Source organism: Lontra canadensis, unplaced genomic scaffold (assembly GCF_010015895.1).
Source record: "Lontra canadensis isolate GAN:19392208 unplaced genomic scaffold, GSC_riverotter_1.0 scaffold57, whole genome shotgun sequence".
In the NCBI taxonomy this organism is placed as follows: Eukaryota; Metazoa; Chordata; class Mammalia; order Carnivora; family Mustelidae; genus Lontra; species Lontra canadensis.
Genome location: NW_022631051.1, coordinates 5,811,921 through 5,824,308, shown reverse-complemented (window position 1 = coordinate 5,824,308; position 12,388 = coordinate 5,811,921). Strand labels below are relative to the sequence as shown.

At 44.6% G+C, this 12,388-nt stretch overlaps 1 protein-coding gene across 5 annotated transcripts in view; it reads left to right on the top strand.

The window, feature by feature from the left end:
* The first annotated feature begins 3,966 nt into the window (after nucleotides 1-3,966).
* PPP4R1 (protein phosphatase 4 regulatory subunit 1) overlaps nucleotides 3,967-12,388 on the top strand; it is a 61,305-nt gene continuing 52,883 nt past the window's right edge. For 3 of the 5 annotated variants that reach the window (XM_032875755.1, XM_032875754.1, XM_032875759.1), the window contains exons 1-2: nucleotides 4,478-4,584; nucleotides 4,796-4,840. In XM_032875755.1, the coding sequence (XP_032731646.1) occupies nucleotides 4,578-4,584; nucleotides 4,796-4,840 (52 nt within the window). In that variant the 5' untranslated portion in view covers nucleotides 4,478-4,577. Of the gene's footprint in view, nucleotides 4,003-4,214; nucleotides 4,230-4,477; nucleotides 4,585-4,795; nucleotides 4,841-12,388 lie in introns of those variants that run through there. The other 2 variants (XM_032875757.1, XM_032875758.1) reach the window with 2 other exon arrangements.

Sequence of the window (12,388 nt, the reverse complement as noted above, 5' to 3'; positions counted from 1 at the left end):
ACTGCATTCTCAGGGAAGAATCCCTTGGGCTCTACTAGCGTTTTCTACTTTTTTTACGGTAGTTGTTCCAACAGGATGCTCTATTCTACTCAGAACAAGCCTGTGCTCAAACTTGCAGTAGCGGCTGACCCTGAGAAGGAGCTTCTGTTCTACCACATTCCACAGGCAGCCTTCAACTCTTGTAAATAGAGAAAGAAGAGCTTGAATAGGGATGACTCCGATGGGGCTCATTTTATATTATGGCTGACTGTTGACTTCCTCCTCTACTCTTTCGTTTTCAGCATGGTCTGAGAAAATGTATCGTTAGCTGATGTGCGTAAAAAGAGATCCGTTGTCTTTGAAAAACAAAACCAAACTATGAAAGATCTAGGAAAGGCTAAGTTTTCACGTTTTGGAAGTTCACCTTGACATAGAACTTTAAAGGGAGCTAGAAAAAGCAAGGGAACAAAGAGATAAGAAACAATGTACACAAATATTTACCTTTATACAACTTACCAGAATGTATAAAGGAAGCTTTCGATAAGAGATTAATTGGGGCAATTAATTAAAAAAGAAAAAAAAAGAGGAAAATGTTTGGTCTTTTTACTGGGGAATGGCAGTCTATGAGGGACATCTCACCAACCTGGTTCCCAAAAACACAGAGATGAATAAAAATGAATATTAAACATTTGTTTCAAAAGTACTTTCTCTTATAAGTATTTCTCCATTTTCAGACTGATCCTATTTTTTTTACTGTTCAAAACAATAACTAATAAATCTGCCTGTTATACCTTCTCAGCTTTGGGAATGAACATTCTGAAGAAAACAATCAACAGTTCAATTACTGATACAAAAATTAATAAATGTGATATCCTCACGCAAGGCCAGGTAGGTTTTTTAAACTGGTAATATTTTCCCCTGATAGTTATTGTGTTTGTTTTTGAAGAGCCAAATACACCCATTTCCTAGGCTCCTTGGCAACTAATGGAAGTTTTCACGAATATTTAAAAGAGTACTTACTCTGAAAAATCCAGGGCTTTGTAGCCACAAACTCAGATAATACTTTTTTTTAAGACTTTATTTGTTTATTTGACACACACAGAGAGAGAGACAGTGAGAGAGTGGACAAGCAGGGAGAGTAGGAGAGGAAGAAGCAGGCCTTCCACCTATGAGACTCCATCCCAGTACCCCGGGATCATGACCTGAGCTGAAGGCAGACACTTAATCCACTGAGCCACCCAGGTGCTCCTCAGATAACACTTTTAAAAAAATGGACTTGTAGGGGCGCCTGGGTGGCTCAGTGGGTTAAAGCCTCTGCCTTTGGTTCGGGTCATGATCCCGGGGTCCTGGGATTGAGCCCTGCGCAGCATCATCGAGCTCTCTGCTCAGCAGGGAGCCTGCTTCCTCCTCTCTCTCTGCCTACTTATGATCTCTATCGGTCAAATAAATAAATAAGTAAATCTTTTTAAAAAATTGGACTTGTAGGGTGCTGGCTAGCTCAGTTGGAGGAACACATGACTCTTGATCTCCAGGTTGTATGTTTGAGCCCCATGTTTGGGCTAGAGATTACTTAAAAAAAGAAAAAAAAACCTTTTAAAGAAAATTGATTTGTGACATTCCCTCTATTTTATACATTTCAGTGGAAAACAGGCTCAGAGTTGACACTTCCTGTTGTGTTCTTACCACCAACAACAGCTTCTGGGACCCACAGGCTATATTATAAGTGAAATTGGGGTAAGGGTATATGGAAAATAACTGCATTCTTTGTTGAGATACCATTTTTTTATAAGGAGGGGACAGAGTGAATTTTGTTAAGTTCTGGTTTAAAAACCATTTATCTTGGGGTGCCCAGGTGGCTCAGTCGGTTGGGCATCTACCTTGGGCTCAGGTCATGATCCCAGGGTCCTGTGATCAAGTCCTACCTCAGGCTCTCTACTCTGCAGGGAGCCTGCTTCTCCCTCTCCTTCTGCTGTTCCTCTTGCTTGTGCTCTCTCTCTGTGTCAAATAAATTAATAAAATCTTTTAAAAAAATAAAATAAAAACCATTTATCTTATCTTTATGACAGAAGTAGAGAAAGAAAATCAAATGTAAAACATATGTACTTAACGCTGAACTGTGAATAAGGAAATCCTCACTGAAATGTCTAAAAACCACACTGCCTAAAAGGGACTATAGTAACATGTAAAGCAGGTAGGATAACAAATGCATAGTTCTTGAAGAAAATGGGCAGAATTACACAGAGAGGCCTCCTTTGCTGCCTTCCCAGACAATAGTGAGATGAAGTTTACTGAGGCCTAGCTACCAAAAGCAGAGTTCCTTCGTTTTTTGGTACCCCAGGCTAGCAATTGGTACATAATCTCTGTTTTCCCACCAGCGCTGAGCATTATAATAAACCTGACTTCTGGGTAGATTGCCCAGTTTTCGTTGTCTTTGTATAAGCAGTGGCTGAAGTATAGTAGATACTCTGTAGGTTTTGTGTTCTTGCAAAATCACCAGCTTAGTGCCAAGAGCCAAATCCTCTCCCCTCCTCCTTTCTACGCAGAACTGCTAAAAACAGTAGGTGGTCAACAAGACAAATATTCGCAAGCAGGGCAGAACTCTCATGGACTGAATCAACTGGGGCTGGTTTCTCTCAATAGTTTGTGAATTTCTAGCTGTCATTTGAGAATTGGTGTCAGCTGAATTCACATAAGGGCATTCTGCAAGGGAAAGAAAGAAATAGGCTATGAGTTTGGCCTTTAGTTTTAATTATTCTATATTTGAGAAAATTAGACACACATCTGGAGTAATAGATTCTATTCTGATTTTTATTCGCTTTTAGAAATTTAATACACACTATACTATCTGTGGTCCACCTTGTCATAGCTGAGGGAAGTTTTTAGAATAGCTATGTGGGACCCATTTTATTTCACAGAATTATGAATTTCAGAGGATCGATCTGATCCTTAGTCGGATTCTCAATGGCATTAAATGCCAATACAATGGGATAAGGTGCCCACCCCCTTGCAGTCAAAAACCTATGTGAAACTTCTGACTCCCCAAAACTTAACTGTTTATAGCCTACTGTTGACTCGAAGCCTTACCAATAACCCAGTTGATCTGTGTATAATATGTATATCCTGCATTCTTAGAATAATACCTAACTTTTTCTTTTTCCGCTATTTCTAGGCTATGCTGTTTGAGTTTTTTCAAATCGTTGCAAATCTCCCCAAATTTTTCTAATGTATTTGTTTTTAGAAATCTACATACAGTTCAAGCTTGCATAGTTCAAGGGTCAATCGATAGTGTCCTTGGTGAAGACCACAATACAGAAAGGGACAAGCTGATGATTCAGAATTCCCTGTCCTCTTCCAGAAAGCAGACCTGTCAATATGGCATCAATTAAACAACTGGATGTTTTGTTCTCCACTTCGGGAGATTAACATTTTGGAGGCCTCAGGTGGAGCTGGAATAGATTAGAGTCTTGGAGACAGGGCAGTGTGAAATGGAGTCAGAAAACCTGGATTCAGTCTCCGCTTTGCTTTTGGGCTAATCACTTAACACATGTTTAAAAAAAAAAAAGCGGGAATAAAATTAGTAATAGTGATTTCAGCCGTGCCCATCAGGTGCTCGCGAAATTATTTAAACTAAAGAAGTAACATGCTGGGTTCCTCATTCTTCATCAATCCCAGGAATCCTGAGCCAGGTGTCAGCCTTCATTTACAAACGGGTTACACACCTAAGTAAACGGCAGAATCAGGATCTGAACCCAGGTCCGCCGGCGCTCTTGCCCGAGCATTTCCCGCTTTGCCAGCGCACGAAGGGCAGGCCACGGGGGCAATAATCTGTGCCTCGGACTTACACGCGCCGGGTGGGAAAGTGGGCTGCACTAGGATGACTTTGTCACTCAACCGCGGTACAGCCGAGCCCTGGGCTTTGTTACCAGCCACTTCGCGAGGGCCCCCGGCGCGCGGGGAGGCGGCGCTTCCTCCACCCGGAGGGTGGGACCCTCGGCCTCCGGCGGGCCTCGGATCGCCGACGACGTACGTGCAAGCCCTGGGAAGGGGGCGCGGGGCGGCGAAAGGCGAGCCCGCGAAGAAGGGCCGCGGCCGACGAGGCGGTGGGCGAGGCCGGTGACCCAATAAAGCCTGCTGGGCCGCGGGAGGCCCCACCCGGGCCCGGTTCCGGGCACACGCCGCAGGGTCCCGGGCCGGCGGCAGCTCGCGCGCGCCCGTCGCAGCGCTCGGCTTGAGGGCGCCTCCGGCCGAGGGTGTGAGCGCGCGCCGCCGGGCCGGGCCGGGAGCGAGGGAGGCGGGAGGAGGGAGCGCCCGCCGCCCGGGAGCCGCGCGGAGCGGCGGGGCGAGGCGGGGCGAGGTGGGGCGAGGCCCGGGGCCCGCGGCCCGCAGCGCCCGCCCGCCCTTCGGCGTCTGGGAGCCGCTCCGCCCGCGGCCCAGGCCCGGGCCCTCGGCCCGCCCCGCGCGAGCCCGCGCGCGCGCCCCCGCCGGCCCGTCCCTCCTCCTTGCCGCCCCTCCCGCGCGCGCTCCCCGACTCCCCGGCTCGCGCCGCTCCATGTAGCCCCGGATCCCCGGGAGACCGAGGAGGAGGGGGCGACCACAAGATGGCGGGTACGTGGCCCCCTGTCCTCCGGGCGGCGGCGGCGGCACCTCCTCCTCGCGGCCGCCCGCCAGCCGCCAGCCGCCGCCGCCGCCCCGACTCGCGGCCGGCGCGGGGTCTTGGCGCGGGGAGGCGCCGCGGGGCCGGGAGGGCGGGCGGCGGGGGCGGCGCGCCGGGTCCCGGGGGCGCTGACCGGGCCTTTCTTCTCTCCCCTCGGCGCAGACCTCTCGCTGCTCCAGGAGGACCTGCAGGAGGACGCGGACGGATGTGAGTGCGCCTGCCGCGTTGTCGCGGCTCCGGCGGCCCGTGGGGAGCGGCCGGGAAGGAAGGGCGGGCGGCGGCGGCCTGGGCCCGGCTGGCGGGGACTGGGATCGGCGAGGCGTGGCCCTGAGCCGGCGGGGGCCGCGAACTGGAGGGAGCTTTGCGCTTCGGGAAGGGAACGGCGCGCTCGGGTCCGCGGTCGGCGAGAGATGCCCTGTCTGACGCCCGAGCTGGGGCCCCGCCGCGTCGCCCACCCTCGCATCACCCCCCGGCTGCCTGTGGGCTTGGGGCCCGCTCGGCGTCTGTTTCGGAAGGAGAAAGTGGCGGGGCTGAAATGTGAAATGGGCATTTGAGGTCTGCTTGTTCCCGGTGGGGGCCCTTCGCGGACCGCCCCCACCCCCTCGCCTCTCCCCTCAGGAAGAGGCTCCGAGAAGGAAGGTGTGTTTTCTTAGAGTTGCTCGCAAGTATCACTCGGCGGCCAGCTGTAGGGGAGCCTGGTCCCGGTTCCGCCGCCTCGGGTCAGTTACCCGGGCTCTCACTGTGTGGAGACTACATATCTGTAATTTCCCTTTAGCCCGGAGCAGTTTTTAGATTGCCTCGACACCCCCTGTGATTTGTGGATTACGGGAAGGATAGAAGGTGTGGCCTTAGCAGGAGTTACTAGGTTTGGAGAGAGTATTTCTTTAACGCATGTACGTTCGCCAGTCACCTAGACCTCCCTAAATATTACAGTTTCAGCCTTTCTTTAAGAAAGGGAAGTTTTAAGAGAGTCGATCTTTTGTTTAAAAAAGCAAAAAAACACACAGACTTTGACATTGTGTCCAGAATAGTGTCAGGAAGGAACTGATAATTTAGAAAGGAATTTGTTTATTTCGTGTGTGCTTTTCTAAGCATCAGAAGATAATTTGGAAATGGGTCTGCGTTGAAATGATAACCACGGTAGAATTTGTGGTGTATTTAGGGGAAAGCCTGCCTGATGCGGAGATTTACTGTGGCTAATACTTAAGTAAGTAATTCAGAGATGGTTGCAGTCTGAAATTGCTCTTTTAAATACCGGGTCGTTAATCCTTAGCGTTGTCTAATGTGGTTTTCCTTGGCCAAATTAAGCTTAATTTTTAAATTCCTAGATGTTTTGAGTGAAGTAAGGGGGAATTTACTATTCAGAAGGGTTCTCTGAAAAGAGTAATTATTTTTAAAGCAAATGAACCATATGCAGAATTAACTTTTGCTAACTCGGGGTTGTTTATTTAAGTTAAAAAAAAAAAACAACTCTCTTAAAGGGAGCAGTGCTAATGTAGTGAAGGACAGTTTCTACATTTCACCTGATGTCATATGTTGTGCCTGCTAGCAAGTTTAAAAGGTTATTCAAGGCAGCCATTGATGGCTGGCAGAATTAGGATTGGAAAGGTGGCTTTGATTGTTACCTCCAACAGGGGCTTCTCATTCCTGTAATTAGGTTCAAGACTCAGCAGGTGTTTAGGAATGTGTGAAGGAAGGACTTCTGCCTATTCTTTTATTTTCACTGAGATGCCATGCATGTAGAGCATGACCTGTGGTGTGAGTTTCTTCATTGACCCTAAAGGAGCACAGTCTAGAGGGGAAGGCACACCTGTGAAGAAACTCAACAATGGTTTATTCATAAGCCTCAAGACTTCTGTGTACTGAGGATATAGCTCTGCAAAGGATGGTCACAGTCTATGCCCTCTAGTGGTTTACAAGCAGTTTTAGTATAAGTGTGATAATGAGGATATCAGAGGCAGTGAACCTCAGTAGTTAATAGACAAAACTCCGAAGCCAGATTGTTTTGTTCCAGTTTTGGTATTGTCACTTTGGACAGACTCGTACAGCTGACTTAACCTGGTCCAGATGCTGAAGTTGTCGTTTGTAGATAGGCATAATAGGTATTGCCTGTTGAGAGTTGTTTAGAGCCTTATGTAAATGAACGCACAGAAAGCACTTAGAACAGTACTTGGTAAATAGTGCTATTATATGGTGGTGCTTAGGAGTGAAGAGGAAGGGAAGCTTAAAGAACAGAGAAGGAAATACTGATGTTGAAAATTACACTACAGAGTTAATGTAATTATAGATTCTGCTGATGCTTGCAATTAACTTATTAAAGGTTTAATTTAGGATAAAACAGACATCTGAAGGCATAGTTTATTTGCATATTTATAAATTGGTTGAAGACTTTGTTAGAATAATTGTTGTTGTTGGTTTTTTTTTTTTTTTTTTTCCAGTTGCTATGGTTTTCACAGGTACCTTTACCCGGAATATTTAGGAACAAAGGATCTTTGAACATGTGGCCAGTTGAAGGACCACTTGCTGTTTATTGTGAAGGGAGAAAGAATGAGGGGGAAATCTGGCTATGATGCCGAGGTCAAGGGTGAGAGAAAATGAGAAAGCTTGTCACATCCTGGAGAAGGTGGAGGACCAGGGATGTCGCAAAGAATGGATCTTGGGCTACCCTTACAATGGGAACGTTATCAGGAGCCGATTTTCTGTCCGAAGCAGTTCTGGTATGGAGGCCTGCTTCTGGAGTAGTTGTGTACCAGGTCCTGCTGCTTCAGCTAAGCTAGGTCTAAGTCAGCCCTTGTGTTGGGAACACATCACTTTCTGGACAAACTCCAGAGTCTTGGTTGTCTTTCCTAAATGCAGAACCTAGACAAAAAGAGAGTAAATATAATAGTACAGGTGATCTGTTGCTATGGAGATTAGGAGAGGACCTGGGTGTGGTCTGGATTTTGAAGTGAGGGGGGCATTGCCAAACCTTGATAAGAGTCTTAGGTCTTTTGTTTTAAGTCCCAAAGTCTCTGTACCGAGCCTGTAGAAAAGTGGGCAGAATGGGGAAAAGGTTGGTCAAAGACTGACTTGGCTGATAGCCTTGAGAAAAAGAAATGAAATTCTAGTATGTGGAAAATGGTGCTTTGTATGTACATAGCAGAAGGTCATAAAGGTAAGTAAATGAAATGACTAGGTACTGTTAAGTTTGTCTTAGGTTAAAAGTGGTACTTTCCATACTGTACCATGAAACGTACTTTGAATTTCAAAGTGAAAGAAAGCCAGTGACACCCATTTGAATAGGTATCTCAGCAGAGTGACTTCAGAGTCCGGGGAAGTGTTGGGGGGTATAGCTCAGGGGTAGAGCATTTGACTGCAGAGTCCGGGGAAATCCTGTTTCTTGAATAATGGGAGGCCATGCAAAATTACAGGTAGACTTTCAAAGAGAGAGATTTTAAATTTCTATTATCAGTTTTCCAAGGATGCAGTTTACATTTACATTCCATTTGCTGGATTTCTAAAATAGGTGAGATAGGGCTTATAGTAATCTTCTGTAAGATTGGATGAGTTAGAAGGCTGTTGTATTCTGATAAGTTAGCTGACGTGCAAGGGACTAAATTAGTTTCTCAGGAAACGAAACTCCTTAACTACCAGTCAGAATTTTCAGGTAGGCCTCCTGGTTCTAAATATTTATTGGAAATACTTTCTTTTCTTAAATCGCTTAGTTTACAGCATTGAGCAGCAGCCCAAGCCTGTTGTATAGGCAGTTTGTTTGAACCCATGCTTAAAATACCCTTGAGGATTAATCTAGCTTGCTGTATGTGGTTTGATTTAACCGAGAGGTCATTCAGATGAAGCTTGGGTGTAATCTAGCTTAGTGTTTATGTTAACTTTTCTTTCAGCTGTAACTAGCGTGACGTCGAAGAGCCTTTGGAGCTATGTTATGTCATATGCCATACTGCAGAATTGTTCATATTCGAAGAAGTTTTGGAAAATTTTTACACTATATTCTTTTTCAGGTTTGAGGGCACTATTGGATTAGAGTGAATTAAGGATGGATCCGGGACTAACTGGGTATATTTGCTCGGACTGTGCTTCTTTCAAAGAGTCTCTGGGCCCTCGGACTACTTTTGAAAACTAGTTTTGATAAGATTCTTAATGTCCTTGCCACCTAAGGGAAGTAAGGAGGAAAAAAGTAAGGCTGTGTGTAGTAGCGGCCGGGGAATCAATTAAAAAGCTGTAGAAAGGTGCCCTTGAAAGTCATAATATTTAGAAGTGTTGTTAAATGGGGGTTTGGAAGAGTGAGTCATGAGACTTGATAGCATATTTTGATGGCTACCAACAAGACTACACAGGAAAAGTCTTTATTTAGAGATAATATAATTAATATCCTAGAAAAGCACGTTTAAAATTGGTTTTAGTGGTACCCGCATGTATATAGAATCAGTTAATGATGTGCTGGGTAACAATTCTCTGCAGAATTTTTTTTTTCTTTAAGATAAAAGGGGAAAACCCTTTTTTGTAAATATGCGCATCAGCTGCCTGGGCTTGTATCTGCATGACTTGGGGGAAAGATGAACAGCCCTTGCTGGGTAAAGTTGATTAGTCTGCCACATTTGATCACTGGTTTATTATTTCTGGTACTTTTGCCTCAGTTCCTCATCTCATCAATACAAAGAATTTATATTTTAAACTATTCACTCCTCTGTTCGCCTTTTATTTTGCTTTGGGATTTTTCTCTCTTGATGACAAAGAATTTTTGCCATCAGCTACATGATGGAGTGGGCAGTCCCTAGGCTGAATTAAAGTGTTACTTTGCCTCTGCCTTCAGCTCAGGTCATGATCCCAGGGTCCTGGCATCGAGCCTCACATCGGGCTCTCTGCTCAGCAGGGAGCCTACTTCCTGCCTCTCTCTGCCTGCCTCTCTGCCTCCTTGTGATCTCTCTGTCAAATAAATAAATAAAATCTTTAGGGAAAAAAAAAAGTGTTACTCTGCATTTAACTTGGATCTGAAAATAAACCTAATTTAATGTTTTGGAAGGAGGTGTGGTGGCACACCTGTGGGGTTTGGGCTAAGGTTAAGAGGCCTATATTCCCTCTAAGGTCTGAAGCAGGCACTTCTGCCCTGCTCTTTCGGCTGGCAGGTCACCTAAGGTCCTCCTCCTCCAGATCCATCCTTAGATCCTCCTGACTGTTCAGTCAAGTGTTCTTAGCTCTTTACCCTCCTAGTCTTGGTAGCAGGCTTGTTCTCTGGCCTACTTGGTGTCAAGTTGGTGTTCGAGCATTTATCATGCTGTAATTCTGGAACACATCTCAGTGTAGTTCTTTTTTTAAGATTTTATTTATTTAGTTGAGAGTGCGCGTGCACAAGTGGGCAGAGAGGGAGACGGAGAAGCAGACTCACTGCTCAGCGGGGAACCCCACGTGGGGCCTAGATCCTGGGATCATGACTTGAGTGAGCCACCCAGGTGCCCCAATCCCAGTCTAGTTCTGTGCAGAGGAAAGAGCACTTGGTTTTGTAAACATTAGGCCTGCATTCAGATTCTGCCCATTGCTGTTTATTCACTTATTATCTTGAGCAGATAACTTCTTGAGCAGAAAAACTTCTTTTTTCTCAGCTCTTCTCTGTCCTTAAAACGTTGATGGACGCTTGGAATGATTCCAGTTTTTGGCTGTTACAAATAAAGCTCTGGTGAGCATTCATGTACAAGTCTTTGTGTGGACATATATGGTCTTTCTCTTGGGTATGCACCTAGGAGTAGAATGGCTGTCTCCCTTTTTAAGGAACTGCATACTGTTTTCCAAAGTGGTTGTACCATTTTACACTCCCACCAGTGGTGTGTGAGAGTTCCCGGTGCTCCATACCCTTGCCAGCGTTTGGTGTGGGCAGTCTTCATTCTAGCTGTCCTATTAAGTATGTATGGTGGTTTGGGTTGTTTTGTTTTGTTTTGTAGTTTGAATTGCATTTCCTTATTATTCCTTAATAATGCTCATATTTTCCTGTGCTCATTTGCCATCTATATGTCTTTGACGAAGTGCCTGTTCAAATCTTTTGCCCATTCTTTCATTGGGTATTTGTTTTCTTACTAAGTTTTGGGAGTTCTTTATATATTCCAGGCACGAGTTCTTTCTTAGGTATGTGATTTGCAAATACTATCTTCTGTGTGTAACTTGTCTTATTTTTAGCAGTGTCTTTAGAGGAGCAGAAGTTTTGAATTTTGAGGTTCAGTTTATTATTTTTTCACAAATGCCCTTTATCAGGTTGAGAAACTTCCCTGAGTTTATTGAGAGCTTTTTTGAAATTAGGAGTGGATGTTGGATTTTGTCACATTCTTTTTCTACAACTGTGGTTTTATTTTTTAAAAATACGAATTACATTAATTTTTTTAAACTGAATGCCATTAATTTTTTGAATGGGAAATTTCATTCAGATAAGATGACAGCAGATGAGTCATCATATCCCTGCTTACCCTCAACTTTCATTTACCCACCTCTAACATCTGGGCTTTTGTGGGGGGAGTAGAGAGGAGGCAGCCAGAGTACTTTAATGACATCCCAGGTGTCATTTTAACTATAAATATTTCACAAGGCATATACCTGAAATATGTGTAATCTGTGAGTGGAAGGGTATCTAAGATCCAGTAAATAATGTAACTAAGGTATAGTAAATAATGAAAGTTTGAACAATTAAATTCTTTTCTTTTTTTTTTTTTTTTTTTTTTTTAAGATTTATTTACTTGAGAGGGCATGCATGGAGGGGAGGGGCAGAGGGAGAAGAGAGAATCTCAAGCAGGCTCCACATCCATAATAGGGCTGGACAGGGGGCTGCATCTCAGAACCCTGAGATCATGACCGGAGCCGAAATCAAGAGTCGGACTCTGAACTAACTAAGCCACCCAGACACCCTAAATGATTGTTCTTTAGACATTGGCCTTGTTGGTACTACTGCAATAAAGCATATTTGAATAATTATTAAATTTACTTTCATATTGATCACCAGATTAAGAAAAGCAACATCTTGTTTATTTTTATCATGCTAAGCACATTTTGCCCTTGTGGGCTAGCCTTTATGGTAGCAAAAGAATACTGGTGAACAAAAGTTGAGTTTTCTATTTTAAATTGGTTTGCTGGGGGTTGGGGGGTTGCATGAGCCTGCTGGTGGGTGTTAAGGAGGGCACGTATTGCATGGAGCACTAGGTGTGGTGCATAAACAATGAATTTTGGAACACTGAAAAGAAATAAAAATAGTTTGCCAATATCACCTAGACAATCACATAAACTTCTAAAATTGTGAGCTGTGCTGTACCTCTAGTGAGCCAGTGATCCCAGAATTACTGAAATCAAGAGCTAGAGGGCAAATTATATTATCGTTCTTTAAGCAGAAGAAAGTTTAATAAGCCAAGGTCTCCCAGATAAGGGTGGCAAGGTGGCTAGAATACAATTCAGATCTTGAAGGTGTTGATGTCCTTTTCCTAGATCTCATCTAACCTAGCTCTTTAGTTGAAAAAGAGAGGTGGGAGAAATTTCTGGATTTCATTTTTTTAATTACCATTTATTGTCATACTGTGTGTTGGGCATTGTGCTATAACCTTATAGTACTCCCCATGAGGTCTGTGGTAAGCGCAAAGTTACAAAAGTGGTATCAGATGAGGCTTATCTGATGGTTAAATAATTTGCTCAGTCCCCTAACTTGAAAGTGTTAGGTTAATGAACCTCTGTGACAGTCTTTTTTACTTTATTACCTTTGACTACTGTGTTCTTCCTGCCTTCCAATTT